The 27020-nt window shown below is 38.0% G+C and overlaps 1 protein-coding gene across 2 annotated transcripts in view; it reads left to right on the top strand.

Moving 5' to 3' along the window:
* Positions 1 to 370: 370 nt before the first annotated feature.
* The window catches only part of PIK3C3 (phosphatidylinositol 3-kinase catalytic subunit type 3), a 143763-nt gene continuing 117113 nt past the window's right edge, over positions 371 to 27020 (top strand). For both annotated transcript variants that reach the window (XR_010407221.1, XM_064577720.1), the window contains exons 1-4: positions 371 to 574; positions 3977 to 4165; positions 8435 to 8578; positions 16535 to 16664. Coding sequence is in view for 1 of the 2 variants with exons in the window: in XM_064577720.1 (XP_064433790.1) it covers positions 507 to 574; positions 3977 to 4165; positions 8435 to 8578; positions 16535 to 16664 (531 nt within the window). In the remaining variant the exon portion in view is untranslated. The remainder of the gene's footprint in view (positions 575 to 3976; positions 4166 to 8434; positions 8579 to 16534; positions 16665 to 27020) is intronic.

Below are 27020 nucleotides of genomic sequence, written 5' to 3'. Positions count from 1 at the left end.
TTTCCTCGAGATAGCGAATTAGTGATTAAATCTGCAATTTTCCGGAAGGCCACTGGAAATAAAACTTGGCAAAATTCTAATTCTTGTGACATTTGCTGTTTAGCTTGCAACCAGTGAAGGCTGAGTCGAATTTTCTTTTGATTTTTAGGAACAGCTCAGGCTCAAACGACAGCTTTACTTAAAAAAAAAAAAAAAAAAAAAAAAAAGCTCTCTTAAGACAGGAAAAACACAGGAAAAACACAGGAAGCCTGGAATGTAACCAGATAGGCTGTATTTCCGGAATCCTACCCTTAAGCAATATGTTGGGCTCCTTTTGCACATGCGCAGAAGGAAAAGTTGGGCGGGGAGTTCCGCTGCGTCGGGTCGCGCTCCGGGCAGGGATTGGTGGCACCAAGCGTGAGAGGCGGAACCGGAAGCGCCTGTGTTGTGGGGCTCAGCCTGTTCGCTCCCGGTGACTTTCCAGCGCTTTGCTTCTAGCAGTTGGTGCCGGTTTTGCAGAGGGTGCCATGGGGGAAGCGGAGAAGTTTCACTACATCTACAGTTGTGACCTGGACATCAACGTGCAGCTTAAGATGTAAGAGAATCGGGACAGTGATTGGGATTGCTGGGACTTAGGGACGCTGAGACGGGGGGGGAGAAGATGTTATTAATTAGCCTGAAGGCGGTCCTGGGGGCGGCTGGGAGGGCTGTAGCCAGCGAAGCGGAGGAGAACCGGAGCATAGAGAGGGGGGGCCTTGTGAAAGGGTTGAGGACTAGGTCTCTGGGAGAAGGATAGCAGTAGGAATATGCCCTTAAGTCCCACGGGGTTTTACTTTCTTCAAAGCATTTTGCTGCTGACAGCAACCTTTTGAAGGTTTTTACATTTTACAGATTAAGAAGTCAAGTCTCAGTAAAGTTGCCCTCCCGCCATTAATAGTTGGAAGATCTTTACTTTAGAACAGGCTGGCAGGTGGAATGAGCCTACAGACATTATGGAGAGCTGATCTGGTAGTTGAGAATAAGATGAGTACATGGATACAGTATTAGAATCACGGGAGGTGATGGAAGCTTAGGTTGAATCTTGGGACAGTGTGGCTTTGTTTACCCAGGGAAGTTGGGAGTCAGTCAAAGATGAGGGTGCCAATTGGAAAGGGACCAGAAGATAAGAGGAAAGGCCTTGCAGGAAGATCTTGGAGCATCGCAGTTGAAGTAAAGGCCAAGAGCATGACATCTTGAGATGAGATAATGGACTGGAGATTGGGGATGGGTAGGACTGAGTTGGAAATTATGTCCATTTTAAGGCAGTCTTATAGAAGTGTTTTCATATGTGAAAGCTATCACAGATTATGAATCATATCATCGTTCGTAATATGTTTAGTCAATATTCATCTAATGTGCCTCTGGCAGAGGGCTGCATACATGCAGTGAATACATTTTCTCAGTTGTCAGATGCATCTTTAGAGGATTGTTTTTATTTTCAGAAGTTACTTACTTCAGACTCTGACAAATCTTTTACTATCTATTTTGTGGTGATAGTAAAAATAGTGTTTCAACAACTAAACTATACTTTTGTAAAATAGTTTACACACCCATTTCAGAAAATTTCTACAGCATGTGGCACTAAATGCTTATATAGGACTGTATTACTGTCGTTTGGTAAAGGGCTCTCCTTCAGTTTCATTCCTCTCAGTATTTCTTGGACATATGAATGATTTTTTTTTTTTTTGAAACTTTTGAACCTTAGAAGGAAAGAAGAAAAGTAAAAAACACTGGTCTGTCATTAACACACACACACACACACACACACATTGGGTATTTTGAGGCAAAGTTAAAGCGTAAATTAGAAGTTTGGCAAAATTCAGTACTTAACCATCTTTTAGCTTCTGAGACTGCCATTGTTGATCACTGGGGGCAGGAAGTATCAACTTAGAATCGTATAATGAGAGGGGTGCCTGGGTGGCTCAGATGGTTAAGCATCTGCCTTCAGCTCAGGTCATGAGCTCCAGGTCCTGGGATCGAGCCCCATGTCGGGCTCCCAACTCAGCTGGGAGTCTGCCTCTCCCTCTGCCTCTGCCTCTCCCCCTGCTTGTGCTCTCTCTGTCTCTCTCTCTGAAATGAATAAATAAAATCTTTAAAGAAAGAAAAGAATCATATAATGAGAGAATAATGAATTCTTTAATTCAATTTATTCTCCCCAGGCTTTTAGTTTATTGTGACAGTTTTAATAACAAGTTGCACTTTGATGTCTCTTTTCTTACACCGTAACCAGATATCAAACTTCCTGCAAGACATGGTCACTTTAGATGTGCTGAAGCAACTTGTCTGAGACTGGTACATCATTAGCCTACCCCTCTGATTCTGATCTTCCTGTATTGTGTCACTTATTTTGGTGATTGTTGGCATCATTCATCGAGTTGGTTAAGACAGGAAACTTTGAGTTCTGCACACACCCCTCTCTTACCTTCTTTGTTTAATCATTTACAAATTTTCTTGAATCTACCATCATATCTTTGATCCATGCCCCCTTTTTTACCCCACAACCCTGGCCTTAGTCTACCTTTTTCCTTTTTAATGTGGACTGAAAGTTTTCTGCTTTCAGTCCTTCCTCTCCATTATGTTTTATACTCCTGCCAAAAGTACAAATCTGATTACATTACTCTCACTTAAAATAATTTAACAGATTTTTGAATGTTCACTTTGTGTCAGGCACTGTACTGAATATGGTGGCTACTAGCTTCATTTTCTACCTACTTTTCATTCTCATCTTTAGCTTCTTTACCACATGAGCTTTATGCTTTAGCTATACCAAACAACTTGTAGTTTCCCAACACATACCTTCTTGCTTCTTTGCATCTGCATATAGTATTCTTTTCGTCTGGGACGACTCCCTACTGTTTTGGCTCTCATCACCCATATATTGTTTGGGCTCATTTCAGGCATCTATCTGGGATACTAAGCTCTTGGCTCCCAAGCAAGTTTACATGCTCCTGAGACATTTTGGTATGTCTTTCTGTAGTAGGAAGGACGGACATTAGCTTTGGCTTCTTTATTATTATTATTATTTTTTTGATTTTATTTATTTATTTTAGAGAGAGAGAGCACAAGCAGGGGAAGGGGCAGAGGAAGAAGCAGGCTCCCCACTGAGCAGGGAGCTTGACGTGGGGCTTGATCCCAGGACCCTGAGATCATGACCTGAGCCGAAGGCAGACTTCTAACCGAGCCACCCAGGCGCCCCACTTTGGCCTCTTTTGCCAGCTCTGTTACTTATTTTGTTATCTTGAATAATGACCTTGATCACTGAGTGTCTGCTTTATTATTTATAAAATGAGAAAAGGGTGAAAAGTAAGAAAGAGTACATAAAATCCCTGGCACAATATTTGACATAATCTTGATGTCCAAGCAATGTTCTTACCTCTTTTTTAATGTCTTGTACATATCTTTTATGACTTATAACATTGTATTTTTTAATTTAAAGAACTGATCAGATAATATATCTACATAGTAACAAAATTGAAAGAGTAATAGAAAACATTCAGTTAAAAGTAAGTGGAAGATTAAAAAATAAGTGGAAACAAAGACAACATTTTCTTGTAATGCTGTATTGTTTATCTTATCTTTCATTTTTGGTCCTCTGTGCCTGGTACAGTGAATGTATGTTGAATGAATACATGAATAAGTGCTCAGCTTGAAATTAATAAAGGGAAACTGAGGCCTGGAAAGCTGGTGATGTCTAGAAGGTAGATTAAGAGTTGGTGACAGGATTTAAAATTAAGTAAAAGCCTAAAATAGAGAAATATGTTGGTGAAGATTGGAAGGATCTTAGGTATGTTGGGACTTTAAGAGACCTTTATTAGATGTAAAAGTGACTTTAATTTTATATACAAGAAAATGTTGAGGTAGCAGAAGGTTACTGTGATACAACCATAAACTGTTCTTAGTATTTTTTGTGTATATGCTTAAAAAAATATGCTAAACATTATTGTTCTTATGCCTCCAGAGGAAGTTTGGAAGGGAAGAGAGAACAGAAGAGTTATAAAGCTGTTCTAGAAGACCCAATGTTGAAGTTTTCAGGACTGTACCAAGAGACATGCTCTGACCTTTATGTTACTTGTCAAGTTTTTGCAGAAGGGAAGCCTCTGGCCTTGCCAGTGAGAACATCCTACAAAGCATTTAGTACAAGATGGAAGTAAGTTGTTGTCTTGCATATGGTGGGTTTCAGACTATTCTCCCATTTCTTTATAGGTGTTATAAGTATGATTTGGTAGGCATTACAGAGGAAATTTTTTAAAAAATTGTATTTAATACCTATAAGCATTGATCCAGTAGTTTGTTTGTTTATTTATTTATTTATTTAAGGTTTTATTTATTTATTTGACAGAGACACATCTAGAGAGGGAACATAAGCAGGGGGAGTGGGAGAGGGAGAAGCAGGCTCCCTGCAGAGCAGGGAGTCCAATGTGGGGCTCGATCTCAGGACCCTGGGATCATGACCTGAGCCAAAGGCAGATGCTTTACGACAGCCACCCAGGCGCCCCGATCCAGTAGTTTAAAGCAGCGACCTACCCAGATGGGATAAAGTATTATATATAGTAGTATTGTAAGTACTATTTAGGTAGAAGTGAATTTATGTTTGTATTCAGTATATTGACATATTTTTATAAGAACTTGACTGATTCACAAAATGACCCAAACCAAAAATACACGTGTAACATCTTTACATTTTCTACCACTCTATGCCCTGAACACGTGAACATTTCTGGATAATCTGAAACGTTGTCCAGCTTGATATTTGGTGCTCAGATTTGATGAAATCTCTCAGACAACAGAAATATCTGTTGTCATCTGTTCTGATCAGATTTTTATTATTATTTTAAATATGAAACTAACTTTTTTCCTTAAAGTTCATGGTTTATTGAGCATGGTACATTAGCAAACTCTTGTTGGGATGCAAGGTAAATATAATGAACATGAAGTTCCTGTTTTTCCAGAACACTTTTGTGGGTCCTGAATTTAAAGTCTTGTCTCTTTTTTTTTTTTAGATTTTATTTAGTTATTTGACAGAGAGAGAGAGACAGCGAGAGAGGGAACGCAAGCAGGGAGAGTGGGAGAGGGAGAAGCAGGCCTCCCTCTGAGCAGGGAGCCCGATGTGGGACTTGATCCCAGGAGCCCGGATCATGACTTGAGCCAAAGGCAGACTCTTAACAACTGAGCCACCCAGGCGCCCAGTCTTGTCCCTTCTTATTTGATAGATTATGTGGCACAGTTTTGTTGTTCCTTCAGTGACTGTTACTCAGCACCCTGGGAGGCTCAATGCAGGATACATAGGTTGTGTGCCTCTAAAGGGAAGAACTTACGCCCACAGTGTTAATGAAGACAAGGTGTGACCGATGGATTACCAGGTTGTGTTGTTGAGCGTACAACCCTGTGTTTACCAGGTGTGGTCTAGTAGGCTGGAAAGGATTTTTCAGAGAGCAGAATCCTGAGCCCTAGTAATCTGGCTACATTGAAACCAACTATTTTAATGGTGTAATTTCTTTAGTAGTCTTTTTGTGGATAGCTATAAACACATACAAACACACCCAAGTATGTATGTACGTATATATATACATATATATACACACACACACACACACTTGTTATTTTGGAAAATTTCAAACCTGTAAATACAGAGAGAATAATATAATGAACTTCCAAGGCCCTGTCACCTAGCTTCGGTAATTACTAACTCAAAGCCAATTGTGTTTCATCTATCCCCATAGTTATTTTGAAGCAGATTCCAAATATGATATCATTTTTAACTGTATTTCTGTATATTTTTTAAAGAAAACTGTAGTACCATAATAACAGCTAAAACAGTGGACCAGGATTCCTTAATTGTATTGGGGTTTTTCTTAGAAGTTTTTTTTTGTTTTTAAGATTTTATTTATTTGTCGGGATGGGGGAAGAGTGAGTGTGCACAAGCAGGGGGAGTGGCAGGCAGAGGGAGAAGAAGCAGACTGCCTGCTGAGCGGGGAACCTGATGCGGGACTCAATCCCAGGACCCTGGGATCCTGACCTGAGCTGAAGGCAGACGCTTAACTACCTGAGCCACCCAGGCATCCCTGTATTGGGTTTTTAAAACTGGAATCAGGAAATCTGTACAGACCTGAAATTGTCTGCAGAATTTTGTATCTTGTACAGTTTTACAGAACTCAAAGCTTTTGTTAGATTTTTTGAGGTGGTTTGTGACTTCAAAAAAGACTTAAAACTATAAATTTAGATCTAGACTGTCAACATTTATGGTGAATTCCACCTTTCTTGTAAGGGAAATTGTATGTATAGTGGTTTTGTTCCATGCCTTGGCAATAAAGAAAATTAGAGAAAAAGCAAATTCCCAGTTACAGGGGGCAGGGGGTGCAGAGGGAAAAAGAGAAGCAGATTCCCTGCGAGTAGGGAGCCCAACTAGGGGCTCCATCCCAGGACTCTGGGATCATGACCTGAGCCCAAGGTAGACACTTAACTGACTGAGCCACCCAGGTGCCAGGTGGATTTAGCTCAGTGAGAGTTGCGGGTGTGGGGAAGGGATGATGCATGGGGGGGGGGAGAGAACAAAATGATGTTCAGAATTCACAGCTTTTTGATGTCTGATCAGATCTTTCCATAATTTCTAGAATATCTAAGGTAGTTTTGAAACTATTTTATAGCTGCAGATTCATTTTCTTCGAAAGAACTCTTCTGCAAAAGTCTGGTATAAAGCAAGTTAAAGTATAGTTACTTTGATTTTAAAAAGGTGTGGGGGCCATGGTTTTGGATGGCAGAAGGTTTGAGGCAGATGATTGCTTGATCATAAGCATTGTCTTCTAGGCAAAGGACAGAATATAGAGGTAAGAATTTTCATAGTTCATTTTAGATATTGTTACAGATTTTTCTAACTTTAGCTTGTGTTAATTGATCTCTGTTTTTTTTCCTTGTCACAAGATGAAACTGCTTAGTATTTACCTTTTCAATTTGGCCCACTGTGTGGATAATAATTAAATAAGTTTACTTATTTCCTCAAGCTTATCTGTAGTGGAGAATGTCTTTTTTGAGCATACAATTTATTTTTTTTAAGAACTTGATAGATGAAAAGGATTTAATGACTTTGATTCTCCTTTAAATTGGTAGTCATGTCTAATTTTCCTATAGGTCCTTGAATTTATATGATGGATATAAATGATTTGTCCTTTAAGTTTTTGAAAATTCTGTTCAATTTCTTACAATGCAGATGTATTTGACCTAGACTGGGATATGACCCTTGGATAATAATTTTGAGTAAACAATAATTTTGAGGAAACAGAGAAACAGTTCTCTGTGTCTGCTGGGTATTACTTTGTGTATTGTTTGCATAGTTTTCTTTTGGGATTTTAAAAGCCATCTGTTGTTTAAGGGAGTTGAAATTATCAAATAGATTCAGTGCGAAGTTTGAATGCAGAAGAAAATTTGCAGAGATGAATAGAGAATTTAAAAGAAGAGCTGTGCTGTCATGACTAAATTATTAAGAACAAAGATTCCTTAGTGAAGTGATATATACAAATATGCTTTAGAAGCATAAAAAAACTGATAGCTAAGCCTTATCAATATTAATGAAATAACTCGAAGAACAGAAAAATCTCACATTAAAAATTGTCACATCTGTCCAAAGCAGTCTGATAACTTCTTCATGTTATGAAGGTAGTGGATAGTCTACTTTGACCTCTAAGGTTTTGGTTGTTGTTTTCTGCTTTGTTGAGGTACTGTTGTATATTATAGGACAATATTATCCATTGCAGCTTTTTGAATAATTCTGAGTTTTTTTCTCTTTATAATATAAAACTGTGTTCTGGAGAAAGCTTATAGATAATCACAGTTTGGTTCAAAACAAGTTTGGTTCTGATAGGTTTGTGTTTTCCCAGATTTTTATTAGCCATTATTTTTTCCTTGTGTCTTAGTGATACTGTCTGAATTTCTTTTCTTTCTTTTTTTCTTTTAAAGATTTTATTTATTTATTTGAGTGAGAAAAAGAGAGAGCGAGAGCACGAGCGGGGCAGGGAGGGAGAGGCAGAGGGAGCAGGAGAAGCAGGCTCCCTGCTGAGCAGGGAGCCCGACGTGGGGCTCGATCTCAGGACCCTGGGATCATGACCTGAGCTGAAGGCAGACACTTAACCCACTGCGCCACCCAGGCGCCTCCTGAATTTCTTGATTTAACAATTTACCAATGTTAATTTCTGTAAGCTTGGTTTTTCAAAAATTTTTTTCATGTGTTCTGTATTTAAACTTGAGGTTGCCTACATCAAAATTAAGGTAAGTGCCACATTTTTTGTAGTATTAACCTAATCTTTTGGGACATTTTCTCTGGGCAGGTCTTATATGGTTTGTTAATTTAAAAGGAAGTTTATATACACACACACACACATTTTATTTCCTTAGTGTTATGTTTTTGTTGACTTTGTTCCCATAGCTGGAATGAATGGCTGAAACTTCCGGTAAAGTACCCTGACCTGCCCAGGAATGCCCAGGTGGCCCTCACAGTATGGGATGTGTATGGACCAGGGAAGGCAGTGCCTGTGGGAGGAACAACAGTTTCACTCTTTGGAAAATATGGGTAAGCATTTTTGTCTTCTCTATAGGAGTGTTGGGAGAGCTTTTCTTTTTGGGAGAGCTTGTATAGTTTATACCCAGTCTGATTCTGTCTGTCGTAGGAAGTGAAAACCTATGTGGTACATATGATTCCTTCATTCTTGAGACTGAATTTGACACATATTTCCTATGGGATATGCAGATAGATTAATTAAGAAACTTACTGTTAGTGATTGGTAATGTGATTTCTATTTAAAAATAGTCATTAGAAACTAGAATCTTGCTAGAAAAAGCAAGATGGCCCTTTGATGTATACTGTAACTTCATTGTTAATAGAATTTTTTTTGCTTTCTCAAAATAGTGACAGGACAATAAGTGGGGTTTGAAAGCACAAATTTGCTAATAATGATTATAATAGAAAGTTGTCAACTCAGTTTTTAAAAATTTACAGATAATAGAAGCTAACTGTAAAAAAGCCAAAAGCATAATCCTGAAGGGTATTTTTTCTCTTTCCCAGAAGAATCACTACTTTTAGAGAATTGGTGATATATATATATTTTTTAATTTTATTTATTTATTTGAGAGAGAGCAAGAGCACAGGCAGGGGTAGTGGGAGAGGGAGGAGCAGACACCCCGCTGAGCAGGGAGCCCGATATGACCTGAGCCCAAGGCAGACACCTAACTGACTGAGCCGCCCAGGCGCCCCAAGAATTGGTGATATTCTATTATTCTTTTCTGTGTTTATTAATTGGAATTTTCCACTAAAGAACATGGTCTTTTCTCAAGTATTGAGTTACCTTGGTATACAGTTCATGTAGGAAAGACAGGTGAATGTTCAATTTTTTTCCCCTTTACCAATTTTAAGAATGCGTTGGTGTCCTGGTAACTTATGTATTTGATGATCGATTTTATTTTTCTTTCTGTTTTTAAGTCTTGTCATGAACTTTTAGTCTTAAACATTTCTGGAATGTTTTGATTAATTGCTGTCTTTAGTCTTAATAATCCTCAAAAACTCCCCATTTTTGGTCATAAGAGTCCCTTCAAGCTGATCCCATGTTTTTTTGACAGTACTCCAGTAGTCATTGGTAGCTTCTTTGCTTTCTGGTGGACAAGCTATTTCAGGCTCAGTTGGCAATTTTCCACCCCGGAACTGGAATCTCTGAAAGAAGCCCTAATTCTTTTCGGTGCAAAATCTAGGTATTATTAAACTTACTAGTTTTTGTCCATTTTAAAGTTGGAAAATTTTATCTCCTGAATTAATTTTCACATCATTAAATGTAAATGAAGATGATCATATTTTGATATGTTCATTTACTACTTGTGTATATGTTTCTGTGAATTGCTTTTTGATGTCCTTTGCCAGTTTTTTTCAAAAATTGAAATATAATTCATGTGCCATGAAATTGTTTTTTTTTTTTTTTGAGTTGTCATTTTTCTTATTAATGTATGGGGGTCTTTGTAGATTAATGAAATTAGCCTTTTGCATGTTACATGTTACAAGTACTGTTTTTCCTATTTGACTTTTTTTGAGTTAGTGTGTATTTGCTTGCCATTCATGCATCTTAAATTATCATGTTGAATTGATCAGCTTTTATTTTTATGGCCTGTGAATTTAATGTTTTAGAAAGTCCTTTTCTATTTTTTTTTTTTAAAGATTTATTTATTTATTTGACAGAGAGAGACACAGCGAGAGAGGGAACACAAGCAGGGGGAGCAGGAGAGGGAGAAGCAGGCTTCCCGCCGAGCAGGGAGCCCGATGTGGGGCTCAATCCCAGCAACCTGGGATCATGACCTGAGCTGAAGGCAGACACTTAACCGGCTGAGCCACCCAGGGGCCCCAGTCCTTTTGTGTTTTTAAAAAATATTTCTTCTTATGATTTCAGTCCTTTACATTTAAGTATTTGATTCATCTAAAATCACTTTTGTGAGGTGCACCTGGGTGGCACAGTCAGTTAAGCATCCAACTCTTGGTTTCGGCTCAGGTCATGATCTCGGGGTCCTAAGATAGAGCCCTGAGTCGGGCTCCACACTCAGTGCAGAGTCTGCTTGAGATTCTCTCTCCCTCTGCCCCTCCCACTTGTGTTCTTGCTTGCACTCTCTCTCTCAAATAAATAAGTAAATCTTTAAAATTACTTTTGTGAAAGGAGTGATATATTGGGAATCAACTTAAAAAAAACCCCAACAAATGGCTAGTTATTTGTCTTAACACTATTAAATTAGCCATTGTTCTCAAATATTTTGAAGTGGTACCCTCATATATTCAATTCATCATGTATTGAAGTCTAAGAGAAGCAGTGTTGTACATCATATGGTGGTGGTTAGGGACGCATGGTGTAGAACTAGTTTATCTAGGTTCACATCCTGACTCCTTTAATATCTGTGTACCCTTAGGCAAGTTATTTAATCTCCTTCTGCCTCAGTTTCCTCATCTGTAAAATGATATAACAATAGTATTTACTTTACAGAATAGTTTATGATGATAAATTACTGAAGACACATAGTTAATGAGTGTTTATTAAGTATTAGCTATCATTATGTCTGAGGTACTCTGTTAGTTTTGAATACTATTATAAAATGTTTTAATACTAGATGGTGATGATCTTCCTTATTAGCTTTCTTTTTATAATTTCTCTGGATATTCTGTTTTGTTAGATAAATTTTATTATTTAATACCTCAAATAAGAAAGCTCATTGTTATTTTGTAGGAAATCATATTGAAATATGTATGTTAATTAAGGAGAGAATTGACACCTTTGTAATATTGAATTTTTCCATCCAGGAATAGGGTGTGTTAGAAAGGTTTCAATTCATGAATAAAACCTAGATGTAATTTCATTTTGAATAGCTTGGTTGCTTAATAATATGAAGGTATTTTAGTTTAATGTAACTATTAGATATTTATTATTGAAATACATGCAAGAACAAATTTAGACGTAGTCTGACACATTAGATATAATTTGGGTAGAATAGCATGTTACAGTAGAATGGACATATTATTAAATCAGTATTGTTCCTTTTCTAGAATGCTTGTTCCTTTTTCCTTTACTAGAGTGGGGTTTGCTTGCCACACAGAAGAAACATGGGCAACAGTTTATTACTCTTACTATATAGTTAGTGGTTAAATGTTCTTGAAAACAGTTACCAGATAGACCTCTTGGTTTTTCCTCTTGGTCTCTTTATAAGTGGTTTGCCTTCTGGAATAATCAGCTGGAGGTTCCCTCATAAAAGCACCTCTTTTAGTACACCTGTGCATTTTAGATGACCTTAGGATATAGTTTCAGGAGACACTGACTAGACAGTAAGTGTGAGACAGACGAAATTTCCACAGAAGTGGAGTGAAATGAACTGCTTAAAGCCAAACAAACTCTTTCTCAGGTTAACATTTGTGACGCGGTTTGACTTGACTTTTGGCAAGGTTTTGAAAAGTACATGAAGTCAGTAGTAATCAACCTATGAATAAGAAGCACCTGGTAGACTTACTAGACAAGCGTCTTCCTGTGTTCTCATTAAATTTGGTAAGAATGTGATGGGGCCCAAGAATCAGCATTTTTAGTAAGCATCCTGAGTGATTCTGCAGACCTGTGGATCACAGCTTGCAAAACACTGCATTAACCTTTCCTAGAGGTGGACTTGTCAGACATAGGCTTGCAGTTTTCAGAATTCCTTCCTTGACTTCATCCCATTGCTCACTTTATTTGTATTTCTGTATGAATCCCAGTAAAAGACAACTTCCTTTACTTCCTATCCAAACCATGCTGGAAATGGGCCTAAAGATAAATCAGTAGTATTTGTTCTAATTTGTGAAGTAATTAAACCCCAGATATTTCCATGAAGGTAATAGTAGCAATTAAGTGGGACTTAAATTCGCTTCCGATATTAAGTAAATTAAGACTTTCAATCTTGGAAAGTCATCTGTTTTCTCTTAACTGGACAATAGGTTATGGTGTCCCTCCATGGCCTGAACACCTGAGATGTCAGATGCATGTGAAACATGTTGGAGAGCAGTACTGATTCTGTGACATTCCCTCCCTTAGAACAGGGTTTCTCAAATAGGAGTTGTTGACTTACTACTTTCAGAATTCCTGCCTTATCTCTCTACTAAGTATACTCTTACGTACTTGATTTTTTTTTATTATGTTATGTTAATCACCCTACATTACATCATTAGTTTTTGATACAGTGTTCCATGATTCCTTGTTTGCATATAACACCCAGTGCTCCATTCAGTGCCCTCTTTAATACCCATCACCAGGTTAACCCATCCCCCCACCCCCTCCCCTATAGAACCCTCAGTTTGTTTCTCAGAGTCCATAGTCTCTCATGTACTTGATTTTTTATTTGAACCAGCTCACTTCTTTTTTTACCTTTAATTTAGTTTGAAGCAAAAGCTTAATATCCCTAATATACATGGAAAGCAAGTATTATTTGACATTGATGGGTAACGATAAAATAAACACAATGAGAATAACTATGTTATTAGGTTTTGGAAACTGAAGGAAAAAAACTGCAGTGGAATATAAATAATAGTAAATGTATTTGATTTGCAAAACACATAAACAATACCTACAGAGAAAGTCCTTCTTTAATTAGAATGGTTCTTTTTGTGCCTAGTCAGATATTTAGCTCACTGTCACTTAATTGAAGGTAAAAGGTAAGGTTTTACATCAATATTTTCTTTGTTAATTAGTCCAACTCTTACATGGTTGTTCGTCATCAGTTAGCCGAATGATAACATCAGATTTTAGTAGAGGTTTCTGGATACTTTGAACAGTGGGGAAGGAATGCAGAAAAGCTGGATCACCTACTTCTGTTCCCTCTAGGCCGGTGTTTATACTGACCTTCACCTCAGAAAAAAGAAGCATAAGAAATTTTATGAAATTAAAATAACTCATCTTTTCTCTGTGTGTCCTGGGGCCTTTTCTTGAGGGCACGAAGTGGGTTGCAGTGGCTACAAGCTCAGGCATCCCCTAGCACAGGACTGGACTTTGTGTGCAGCTTCTGGTCCTGGTGCTCTGTGCAACTGGTCAGGATGTTCCTGACACTGTGGCAGGGTGCACATGTCCACTTGGACTGCTGGGTCACAGCTGCTGCTGTACAGGCTGCTGCTGATGTTCAGGGAGAGAAAACCTCAGTCTTCCGGGTGTCCTCAGAAGGAAGCCTGTGCAGATTGTCTTCCACCGACCATTAAAAATCATGTCATGTGCCACCACAGATTTCGTGACTTAGGGAAATAGTGCTTTAGACTGTAGTTTCTTCACATTTTTTTTTTTTTAAAGATTTTTTATTTATTCATTTGAGACACAGAGATACAGAGAGAGAGAGAGCACGAGCAGGAGCAGAGGCAGAGGGAGAGGGAGAAGCAGGCTCCCCGCTGAGCCAGGAGCCTGATGCGGGACTCTATCACAGGACCCCGGGATTGTGACCTGAGCCGAAGGCAGACGCTCAACCATCTGAGCCACCCAGGTGCCCCCAGATGTTTCTTGAACAGTGATGTCACACCAGTTGTTCTTCACCTTTTCCCCTAAATAGTCCTGGTATGGACTTAGTAGCTATTTATTTATTTATTTATTTATTTAAAAGATTTTACTTACTTATTTGACATAGAGAGAGGGAACACAAGCAGGGGGAGTGGGAGAGGGAGAAGCAAGCTTCCCGCCGAGCAGGGAGCCTGACACGGGGCTCGATCCCAGGACCCTGGGATCATGACCTGAGCCCAAGGCAGATGCCTAACGACTGAGCCACCCAGGCACCCCTGGACTTAGTAGCTTTTAAAAAGTGGTCTTCAGAGTGTGTAGTAGTTGTCATATAGTATTGGGAACCTTGTGACTACCAACTCTTGTATTTGCTAATGTCTCTTTGGTATACTTGAGTTTGTGTGAAGCAGTGCTTTTTGGAGTGTAGTGTAATTAATAATTGAAAGACTGATCTCCTAAGATACAGCTAGAATAACTAATTGTCTTCATTTTGAAAGTTTAGCTTGTGGGATTTCTAAGTAGCTAAAGAATGGATCGATCAGCAGGTTGAATTGGCAAAGAACCATGGGCAAGCTGCAGATTTGTCTTGCAGATGTTTTTCCAGATGCGAATTCAGAAGTCAGGGCGGTGACTGCTGCAGTGGCTTGGCCCTGGGAGTGGGAGCAGCAGCTGCTGCTGGGGCCCCTGCTGGAGTCTGAAGGAGATCCTGCTGTGCTGTTTCTTTTGTCTTGCCTGTTTGGCTTAATTTCCCAAGTGGACACGATGCTCTGAGCATCTTCTGGCTTGCCACCTGGAGGCTGTGTAACTCTGCAGAGGTTCCATTAGTGTCAAAAGAAAGTAATATGTTCACTTGATCATTTGAGTCACTTGGCATCACCCCTACCCCTCCACATCCCGTATCCTTAAATCTTCTTTCCAGACCCATCCCAGGGCACCTAAATCATTTATTAAACTGACTTCACGCCAAATGTACTTATTTTTGATTTAGTTACATTTAGCCAGTCATAGTATTCACTGGGGGACACAGAGGTAGAGAGAAGAAAGGCAGGCCTTCTGCTTCTCCAGGTGTATTTAAGGATATTCATCTAAAGTGGCATTATTGCTTCACCGTACCCAGTTTCCTAGAGACTAAGCAGGTCTACTTGATGTTGAATCTATACCTGAGTTGAAAGAAAGTCATCTTTATAAAAGGCTTGCATATGAGCTTTTTTGTAATCTAACTTTTTTTTGATCTTTAATATAATAAATAAATATTGAGAATTTTGATTCTTCACAACCAGTCAGTGCCTTCTTTTTTTTTTTCAAGATTTTTTTTACTTATTTATTTGACAGAGAGAGACACAGCGAGAGAGGGAACACAAGCGGGGAGTGGGAGAGGGAGAAGCAGGCTTCCCGCCGAGCAGGGAGCCCAATACGGGGCTCCATCCCAGGACCCTGGGATCATGACCTGAGCCAAAGGCAGACGCTTAACGCCTGAGCCACCCAGGCGCCCCAAGTCAGTGCATTTTTTTATTGGGCCTCCATATGGTTGCTGGATAGTACCTGTTTATTGCCAACCTTAGAGACCTTATAGCAAGTACGATTATACCTTAGCTTTAGTGTGCTCATGAGCTTGTAGCAATCACTTATCATTCCCATTCTAATTGTTTATGGCATCATTGCTTATATACATTACATAATCAATGAAAATCCTCTTTATTACCTTTGGAAAATCTGTGAAGAGATTTTCCATTAGAACATGATAGTAATGGTTTAAAAATTTTATGTAAACCTTTTACAGTTAAAAATACCATATCAATATGTCTACCATGTACCTTATTTGAAAAATTATTAAATGTGAGAGTGTGCAAAATGGACTTGCCTCCTCACCTGCACACACTAAATATTTGACATTTACCTAACATTTAGTGCCAGTGCTATTTCAGGTACTTTTTACTTCTGCCCATCTGTTTAATTTTTCTAACAAGATACAGGTACTCTTTATAATCTTAGTTTATAGATGAGAAAACTGAGACACACAGGTAATTTACCCAAGGTCATGTAGGTAATAGATGATGGCATAGCTGGGATTCAGATCTCAACATTTTGACTTACAGTCAGCTCTGCTGAACTGCCATTTAAAGTGGAGAGTAGTGTAATTATTTAAATTTTGGTTGTAGTCATTTTAAATATGACATTCTTTCATTGGGTAGGAATTTGGTCTCTATTTTTTCTAAGGTCTCCACTGAAGTAATGAAGTGTGTGGTCCATCATTGAACTTTCTCTGTTTCTACTCTACCTTTAAAATTTCTGTAACAGTTCTATGTGGAGGAGCAAAGAATGGCATGTAAAAAAGTGTTACATGGATTTTAGTTGCTTGGTTAATTGCTTTACAACCCACTGGAGGCTTCAAGCTTGGCAAGAGAGACATGCATTTTCCTGTGTGGAATTCTCTGTTTGGGAACCGAAATGTCCTATAATGAACTGCATTAATTTACTTCTACCCTGAACATTCTCTTTTCACCTAGCATGTTTCGCCAAGGGATGCATGACTTGAAAGTCTGGCCCAATGTAGAAGCAGATGGATCAGAACCCACAAAAACTCCTGGCAGAACAAGCAGTACTCTTTCAGAAGATCAGATGAGCCGCCTTGCCAAGGTAAAAAAGAAACTATCAGAACAGGTGGAAAGCTCTGAGTGATGCCTGCTATAGAAGAAATTGGCATTATGAATTCTGTCAGATCATTTTTTAATTTAAATTTAATTTTTTAATAATAATTTTACTGGAATGATAATTCACATACCGTAAAACTCACTCTTGGAAAGTGTATAGTTCGGTGGTTTTTTAGTAAATTCACTAAAAGTTGAATTGTGTAGTCATGCCACTATTTAATTTTAGAACATTTTCATCAAAAATGTCGCCATACACTGTACCTATTAGTGGTCAGTCCCCTTTCCCTCTGCTCTCCAGCCCCTGGCAACTATTAATCTACTTTCTATCTCTGTGGATGTTCCTATTCTGGACATTTTGTACAAATGGAATTATACAGTATGTGGTCTTTTGTGTTTATAATTCTGTCAGATTTGAGAATGTAGAGCTTTTGGTGATACTTTCAAGATGACTGTCTACCTTTTTTGGTGACATAGTCTTAAAGATGCAGGTATTACATGCTAGACATTCTTATGTTGCTTGGAAGTAACAATATAAAACCAGCTTAAATTATTACCTGGTCTCAATTGCTCTCACACTTCCCCCACTTCTTTTTTTGTAATCAGGCGCTGAATTGTTACCTTTTATTTAAAAATTGTTTTAATGTAGTGTTTTCATTTAGGAAAAAAGAAAAACTCGGATCAATTCTGTGCTTAAATCACAACAGTATAACTTTTTTTTGTTCACAAAGCACTATGCCAGATACTGTGTAAAGATCCTTTTACAGTTCTTCTGAGAGACTCTTTTAATTCTTATATGTAAATTTCCTTTTCAGTCTTACTTGTATGGATGACTCTTTAATGTCTGGAGAAAGTTTTGATGCCAGGCATTTTATAGCTTGTTGCCTCAACCTATATATGGAAGAAATCTTAACTATAAAGAATAAATACTTGCATTGCTTGGCTTTGTTCATCAACATAAAATTTTTGTTGTCGAGTTCATTCTTTGTCTTTTAGTGTTGCTCTTTTATGGAAAAATGATATCATAGTTTCCTCATAAGCTTTCTTTCTTTTTATTTTTTTTAATTTTTTATTGTTATGTTAATCACCATACATTACATCATTAGTTTTAGATGTAGTGTTCCATGATTCATTGTTTGTGCATAACACCCAGTGCTCCATGCGGAACGTGCCCTCTTTAATACCCATCACTAGGCTAACCCATCCTCCCACACCCCTCTCCTCTAGAACCCTCAGTTTGTTTTTCAGAGTCCATCGTCTCTCATGGTTCATTGCCCCCTCCGATTCCCCCCCTTCATTCTTCCCCTCCTGCTATTTTCTTCTTCTTTTTTTTTTTTCTTAACATATATTGCATTGTTTGTTTCAGAGGTACAGATCTGAGATTCAACAGTCTTGCACAGTTCACTGCGCTTACCAGAGCACATACCCTCCCCAGTGTCTATCACCCAGTCACCCCATCCCTCCCACCCTACCCCCCACTCCAGCAACCCTCAGTTTGTTGCCAGAGATTAAGAATTCCTCATTATCATTGAGGTCCTATGATACATGTCTTTCTCTGATTGACTTATTTTGCTCAGCATAATACCCTCCAGTTCCATCCACGTCGTTGCAAATGGCAAGATCTCATTCCTTTTGATGGCTGCATAATATTCCATTGTATATATGTACCACATCTTCTTTATCCATTCATCTGTCAATGGACATCTGGGCTCTTTCCACAGTTTGGCTATTGTGGACATTGCTGCTATAAACATTGGGGTACACGTACCCCTTCGGATCCCTACATTTGTATCTTTGGGGTAAATACCCAGTAGTGCAATTGCTGGATCGTATGGTAGCTCTATTTTCAACTTTTTGAGGAACCTCCTCCATACTGCTTTCCGGAGTGACTGCACCAGCTTGCATTCCCACCAACAGTGTAGGAGGGTTCCCCTTTCTCCGCATCCCTGCCAACATCTTTCATTTCCTGACTTGCTAATTTTAGCCATTCTGACTGGTATGAGGGGGTATCTCATTGAGGTTTTGATTTGGATTTCCCTGATGCCGAGCGATGTTGAACACTTTTTCATGTGTCTGTTGGCCATTTGGATGTCTTCTTTGGAAAAATGTCTGTTCATGTCTTCTGCCCATTTCTTGATTGGATTCTTTGTTCTTTGGGTGTTGAGTTTGGTAAGTTCTTTATAGATTTTGGATACTAGCCCTTTATCTGATATGTCATTTGCAAATATCTTCTCCCATTCTGTCAGTTGTCTTTTGGTTTTGTTGACTATTTCTTTTGCTGTGCAAAAGCTTTTTATCTTGATGAGGTTCCAGTAGTTCATTTTTGCCCTTGCTTCCCTTGCCTTTGGTGATGTTTCTAGGAAGAAGTTGCTGTGGCTGAGGTTGAGAAGGTTGCTGCCTGTGTTCTCCTCAAGGATTTTGATGGACTCCTGTCTCACATTTAGGTCTTTCAACCATTTTGAGTCTATTTTTGTGTGTGGTGTAAGGAAATGGTCCAGTTTCATTCTTCTGCATGTGACTGTCCAATTTTCCCAACACCATTTGTTGAAGAGACTGTGTTTTTTCCATTGGACATTCTTTCCTGCTTTGTCAAAGATTAGCTGACCATAGAGTTGAGGGTCCATTTCTGGGCTCTCTATTCTGTTCCATTGATCTATGTGTCTGTTTTTGTGCCACTACCATGCTGTTTTGATGATGACAGCTTTGTAATAGAGCTGGAAGTCCAGAATTGTGATGCCGCCAGCTTTGCTTTGCCTTTTCAACATTCCTCTGGCTATTCGGGGTCTTTCCTGGTTCCATACAAATGTTAGGATTATTTGTTACATTTCTTTGAAAAAAGTGGATGGTATTTTGATGGGGATTACATTGAATGTGTAGATTGCTCTAGGTAGCATTGACATCTTCACAATATTTGTTCTTCCAATCCATGAGCATGGAACGTTTTTCCATTTCTTTGTGTCTTCCTCAATTTCTTTCATGAGTATTTTACCTCATAAGCTTTCTAACCAAATTACTGTTGTCATCTTCCCCTCCATAATTAAATAAATACGTTTTAATTTCCAGTACAGCTACTCATTCTAAGATTTTGTTTACATTCTTATATGGGATGTAAGAAAGTTCTCAAGCTTTTCATGTGCCTACCTTCTCTCTAAGGGTTTATCTTAGTGATGAACTTTATGCTACTCTTTGTGACTTTTTTTTTTTTAATTTTATTTATTTATTTGAGATTGAGAGTGAGAGAGAGCATAAGTGGTGGGGGAGCGGGGGAGGGACAGAAGGAGAAGCACAGTCTCTGCTGAGCAGGGAGCCTGATGTGGGGCTCGATCCTAGGACTCCAGGATCATGACCTGAGCTGAAAGCAGACGCTTAACCAACTGAGCCACCGAGGCGCCCCCTTTGTGACTTTTATAAACCCTGAATAGTTATAGAAATTTTATCAAAAGCAGCTCATTAATAGCCATGGGTCACAAAAGGTTAAATTTCAAATGCAGGAGGAATGTAGCATGTGTTGAAGTAAAGCTCTTAAATATATTTTTTTTGCAAATAGCAATATGATTCATATTATGGATGAAATTCCAAATTTGAGGGATAATAGGCAGAGTCAAGAAATACAAAGCTATATGGTTGCACAGTTCATCTACTTTGGTTCTCTTTTAAACAAATTATTTATGCTTCTGTCCATATGTTTCTAATTTTTTTCCCCAATTATTTTTGATGCAATATTCAAACATAATTTTTATAACAACTGACTATGCCATTTTTCAAACATCAGTATATGCAGCAATGAAATTTATTTGAACTGGACTTTTGGATTTTTAAGGTCGCATGATGTTACGCATTTCTCGTTTTTATCTTTTGAATTTTATGGTAGCAAAAGAGATGTGACTTGATAATGATCAACTTTTTTATGATTGAAACAATAACCCGTTAGAGTTTTATGGGTTTATATTTATTCTTTTGGTTATTAGTGCACATTTGCAGCTTTAGAAATGATGTCTATGCATATGCAGAGCTAAATGAGGTGTTGGGAAGACGCTTTCTTAACATGTTTGTCAATTGGTAGGACTTGTCTGTAGTCTCAATTCTTTATATTGAAGAATATGGCAAGTTGGGTCCTAATTTTTTTTTTTAAAGATTTTATTTATTTATTTGACAGAGAGAGACGCAGCAAGAGAGGGAACACAAGCAGGGGTAGCGGGAGAGGGAGAAGAAGGCTTCCCGCTGAGCGGGGAGCCCGACGCGGGGCTCGATCCCAGAGCCCAGTGATCATGACCTGAGCCGAAGGCAGACGCTTAACAACTAAGCCACCCAGGCACCCCAGGTCCTAAATTTTTAAGAGATATTAAAATTTATATGTTGTCTGTATTTCCTAGAGTAGTTAACAGTTTTCAAATAAGTCTTTATTCATTAGTTTATAAATCTTTAAAATGGGAATAAAAATTAATGAAAATGAGTATCTAACAGCCTTTTTGAGGCTAATTGGAGATGAACTCTTTTCAAAGTTCTTTGCTCCTAATAGAATTGTACTTTTTACTTCTGAGTGGAGACTTCAGAGCTTGCTATACTGTGACACCCTGCTTTAGTGTTACCTCATGCTCCCCACAGACTAAAGAGAAACCATTAAAACCAGTAATTACTTTCCTCATATGGAAAAATACATCATGTTTGTAGCATTGTTGAAGGAACTGCTCCCCCTCTGAAGTCAGCTCTTTCTTTTTCTTGGCACTTGGGTTATGTGCTTCATTCTTTTCTGTATGGCAGTTGGTCATGCTGTGTGAGGTTTCAAAACCTGTTCTATCCCTGCTGCTGTAGAGGAAGAATGTGTTTTCAAAAGATGATGTCTTAGGTTTGGTGAAATTGGAAGCTTGGGCACTTGGAAGAACTTTTCAGTGGGAAGAGCACTGTAGTATGAGTCAGAGACTTGGCCATCCCACTGAATCACAGAAAATAAATTCTGAGCCTGTAAAGTCAGAAGTTTAGAATGGATGATTTCTGAGGTCCTGTGTAGCTATTCATATTCTGTTATTTTAAAGTACTGAAATAGTGCGGCATTGGGGTGGCTCAGTTGGTTAGGCCTCTGGCTCTTGATTTCCACTCAGGTCATGATCTAGGGGTCCAGGGATTGAGCCCTGCACCAGGCTCTGCACTCAGTGGGGAGTCTGCTTGAGGATTCTCTTTCTCCCTCTGTTCCTCCCCCTGCTCATATATGCGCCCTCTCTTTTTCTCTCTCTCAAGTGAATAAATAAATCTTAAAAAAAAGTTACTGAAATAGCAGATAATCAGGATTATTTATCTACCTGGATATTATAGTTATCGCCTTAGTAGAGCATAAATATGTAATCATCTATTTGCAGTTGTGAAAGTGCTTGTTCATGTCATTCCTTTTTTTTTCTGCGATCTCTATGCTTAGAGTAAAGTATTATTCAGGACCTGCCTAATGTGAATGATGTGGCTCTGCTCTTAGATTCGATTTTTGTTGTTGTTGTTTGATTAGTAACTGCTTCTTTAGTTCAGGTTTTCAGTTTAGCTTCCTGAGTCTGTTTCCCTTGCCTTATACCAGAGAAAGTATATTTTGATACTTGTTATTTCTGAACTTAAAATTATATTTCCATATTTGTTTTGTTCTTAAAATTGTGCCACAGTAGCTCTCTTTTCCTCTCATTTTCCTTCCCCTCTCATTTTTCTGGTTCCACATTAAAAAGTTTGTTCAGTTAGGTTGTCATTATCTTCCTCAGAACACTTTAAAATTGTCTCTGGTACAATACATTTTTAAAAACTGGGAAAGAATGTGTATGCTTGTGTTTCCATTTTTATACAGGAGGAACAGATTTTAGGTATAATATTCTTATTTCTCATACTACCATTTTAAGGAAGTAAATGAGAAGAGGCTGACATGGTTAGAACTGAATAGTTTATTTCTTGTACTTTGATTTTCCAGTCAGTGAATTTACTATGATTGTTTCTAATTGTTGAGAAAGCAGTTGGACTCAGAGTAGAAAGGTGTAGATAAATCTTAATAATAGCAAAGCATGGTTACCACGCATCATACCCATGAGCCAAAATAAATAGCATAGTGACAATTTTCAAACTGCCGTGTAGGAAAGTTTAATCGGTTACAGAAGTGCTTTAGTCTTGGCTGCCTAGGGATAATGGGACAGAGGACTGTGAAATGAAGATGAACTATTTATTTATTTATTTATTTATTTATTTATTTATTTATTTTTTAAAGATTTTATTTATTTATTTTGAGAGAGAGAGAATGAGAGAGAACACATGAGAGGGGATAGGGTCAGAGGGCAAAGCAGACTCCCTGCCGAGCAGGGAGCCCGATGCGGGACTCGATCCCGGGACTCCAGGATCATGACCTGAGCCGAAGGCAGTGGCTTAACCAACTGAGCCACCCAGGTGCCCAAGATGAACTATTTAAATGGCTTGTGAAAGATGGCATTAGATAATTATCAAGCAGAGAACCTCACACAAGCTGGACTAACCATTCTTATTCGACTTATTGCTTGTTCAGCTATGAAAGTTGAATTATAACTGCAGTATGAGTAACTGAAGTTTAAAAGCCTGATTTCTAGGTTGAATAATTTTAAAAGTCAAATGCTTTCAGAGGGCTTTTAGTGGAATTAACCTCTCTGATGATTTTACATCATTTTGTGAACTTGCCTAGTTTTCCTTTGAGGAAAAGAAAACAAAATGGGACAGTCTTCGGTTTGGTTCTTGTTTTTTATAAGTTGGATTTCTTAGACTTCGTAGGAAATAGGAAGAAATGAATGCATTAAAATATACTCACCCCTCCCCAATTCTTCCTCATTATCTTTTTTTTACCCAGCTCTAAATTTTCCTAATTAATATTTACAAATATAGTATCTTTCTGTTTGAATTGATTCGTGAAAATAATCAAAGGCCAGACCTCTGGAGCATTTACTTTCATTGTCCATGACCCAGCCTTTTAATGATTGTGGGCCTTACTTGAGCAGATTTGCCCATTGTTCCCATCTGCTCCGTTTTTCAGCTTGTCATATCGTAAGAGTTTTATGACTAGGATGCATATCCACCTGGGCTTTTGGACGTGACTACCAAGCTTCAGTGTTTGATATATATTTGAATCCATGTCTTTAGACATGTAAGGTTAGTGCAAAAGCATGCTTCTCCACTGTCTCCTTTTCATTTTAGCAGCTCTGCTTGATAGCTTTGGAATGTGCTTTAGTTTCTGTCAATTTGATTAAGAGGAGGCAAAGAGAAAGTAATGACTAGATGAAAAATACTTTGTGGTCTGTGTGACATACATAGGTTGGGGAAAGTTGAGTGTGTAGGTGAGCACTGCAACAGTGAAGTTGTGGTAAGATGAGGTGATGTTTCAGGCTGACCCTCATATTGTCTGCATGGGATCATTCTGGGTCCAGGGTCCAGACTTCAGGTTTATAGCAATAGAAACTGGATGTTTTTAGTTCATCCAGGAATAATTAGTATCTTGAGGATAGGCTCATGCCAATCAGTTGGAAGGGTTATTTATAATCTGGAGCTGTACTATCTAAAATAATAGCCATAATTCACATGTGGCAATTTTAAGTTAATTAAAATTAAATAAGATTAGAAATTCAGTTGCTCTGTTACCATAATCACATTTCAAATGCTCAATTGCCACATGTGGCCAGCAGCTATTGGACAGTGCAGATATGGAATATTTCCATTATTGCTAAATGGTCTATTGGACAGCAGTGGTCTAGAGTGCCAATTTACTAATCTGTAATGGGTTAGTGACCATATTATTATCTTTCTGGTAACTATATTACTTGTGTCTGCTACCCAGGACACCTTTTCTTTAAAGCACCTTGGAAATTAAATTAGTCTTCAGGAGATTGTTGATTTCTTAGTGAGCCACGAAGGAGCTAGCCTGAAGGAACTAGAAACTGCTGTGAGATATTTCAGTTTGGGGAAATCTTAAAAGGACCTTTTCTCTTGACATTATCATTTTGGTTATAGCATTACTTGAATATGCTGTCTACACTGCATCTTTTGAATAAACATCGACAAATTATCATGGTTACAAAATAATCCTTTAAAATTGAGATTAAGGTAACAAGAAATTTTCTGGTGACATAATTTTGTGGAGTGGGATTGAGGCTATTTTATTTTTTTTAAGATTTTATTTATTTGACAGAGCGATAGAGAGAGAGAACAAGTAGGCAGAGAGGCAGGCAGAGGGAGAGGGAGAAGCAGGCTCCCCGCTGAGCAGGGAGCCCGATGCGGGGCTTGATCCCAGGACCCTGGGATTAGGACCTGAGCTGAAGGCAGTTGCTTAACCGACTGAGCGCCCCGAGGCTATTAATTTTAAATTATTTTTTAGTACTCTTTAACCTGCTGAAACATTTGCCCTTGAAAGAAAATATTTTACATTGAATGCATTACATTGAATGGGTACTAGTCTAGAGGCATTAATTAGAGGAGACTTTTATTATAAATATGTGGAAAACTCTTCTTTTTTTAAAAACTGTTTTCATAAAAATTCATTCAATGTAAGGGACTTTATTCTAAGATTGTATTCTTTTGGTGCTTTTGAGTATTAAAATGTCTCATTTGATAGTAGCACTTAAAAAATGACTTTACTTGGCAAAATAAATTTTGGGAACACTTTTATAAGTAAAAATTGTAGTTGACATGCAATATTGGTTTCAGGTACACAACATGGTGATTCGACATTTATATACTTTATGAAATGCTCACCATGATAAGTGTAGTTATCATCTGTCACCATACAGTTATTACAGTATCATCCCTCTTTGTCTCCACCACCATCACCTCTCTTGAAGGCATACTTCTGTATGTTGGAGACAAAAAAAAGGGTATTACAAGGTTGATGCTGTTGTTAATATTAGTGCATTATGAGTAATAATAATAAGTAATAATGATAATCACCTTGCATGTATAAAGTGTTTTAATATCTATAAAGCCTTTTAGTATAGATTGAGAACTAAAATGGAGAAATGGTTAAAATCATGACTTTGAACACGGTTTTTCATTTTGATTTCAGTTGTCTCTTGTTTAGTTGTGATCTTAGATTAGCTACTTAACTTTTTCTAAGCCATGAAATCCTCATCTGTACAATAGTAATAGTAGTTAACGTCTACTTTTTTGAGTTATTGTGAAGACTAAATATAAATGAGATAAACTATTTAAAGGATTTCATATTGCTAGGCATCACTGAGCACTAACAAATGTTAGCTGTTGTTATTACTTTATCTTACGTGTTTTCATTTGATTCTAATGAATATAATGATTGGACTTATAACATACATTGTTTTTAAACTCCTGAGAAGATGGAAGCTTAGAGAAGTTAAGTGATTTATTTAAGGTGTTATGTTTAGTAAATTGAACCAGGATCTAAATTCAGGTCTTTAAATTCTTCATGTAAATGTCTTTCCAAAGATAAGCATCTGACTTTTTTTTAAGATTTAAGGCTTGTGAAGGATTTCTTTGTATGGAAAATACGTTTTTCTTATCAGGAAGATAAAAATTGAATATAGGAGAAGGGTCAGAGGGAGTGTCAAATGGCATGTAGGGCATAAAAAAATGGTGCCTGGGAACTTAGTAAACAAGGATTTGCCTATAGTCAGTGAGTACCCATTGCAAACATGCTATGAATGAACTAGAGTTATAAACAAATTTATTTATTTTAGAGTTAGAGAGAGCAAGTGGGGAGAGGAGCAGAGGGAGAGGGACAGACTCTGCACTGAGTGCAGAGCCCCAGGTGGGGCTTGATCCCACGACCCCAAGATCATGACCTGAGCCAAAATCAAGAGTCTAGCGCTTAACCGACTGATCCACCCAGGTGCCCCTGAGTTAAAAACAATACTTGTGGCTTCAGTTGTTACCAATGCATAAGTTAAAAGCAATAAATAACAGTCACTTTTTTTTTTTTTTTTTTTTTTTTTTTACAGTCACTCTTAAGATTTCTTTCACCCACAGACCTCAAACAACTAAGGTTTAGGAGGAAAGGAAACATGACAGTGAAGAGAGTATATGTTGTCCAAAGAAACACTGTGGTAGGAACTTCAGGGTACAGCTGCATGTGAGAATCCTTTGCTAAAGATAAAGGAGGGAAACAGATACTGATAAAATTGTAGAAACATTTTAGAGCTGTGGAGGGGAAGGTGCTGATAGTTTCTTTGTGTGATCACAAAAAATGATGCAGCTAGAAAATTAGTGGCGATGAAGTCTCATTTGTTGAGCCCAAGCTTTTGTCAAATTATTGCTTGATCACAGGGTAATTTTTTAGAAGGTTAAGGAAACAAAGTGTGGCTACTCTAGCTCTAAATTATAGCCAATGTGAAGGAACCTC

Source organism: Mirounga angustirostris, unplaced genomic scaffold (genome assembly GCF_029215605.1).
Source record: "Mirounga angustirostris isolate CCGP_5_RB_7025 unplaced genomic scaffold, mMirAng1.0.hap1 SCAF_14, whole genome shotgun sequence".
Taxonomy (NCBI): Eukaryota; Metazoa; Chordata; class Mammalia; order Carnivora; family Phocidae; genus Mirounga; species Mirounga angustirostris.
Note: the sequence above shows the minus strand (reverse complement) of the source record. Positions and strands in the feature narration are given on the sequence as shown.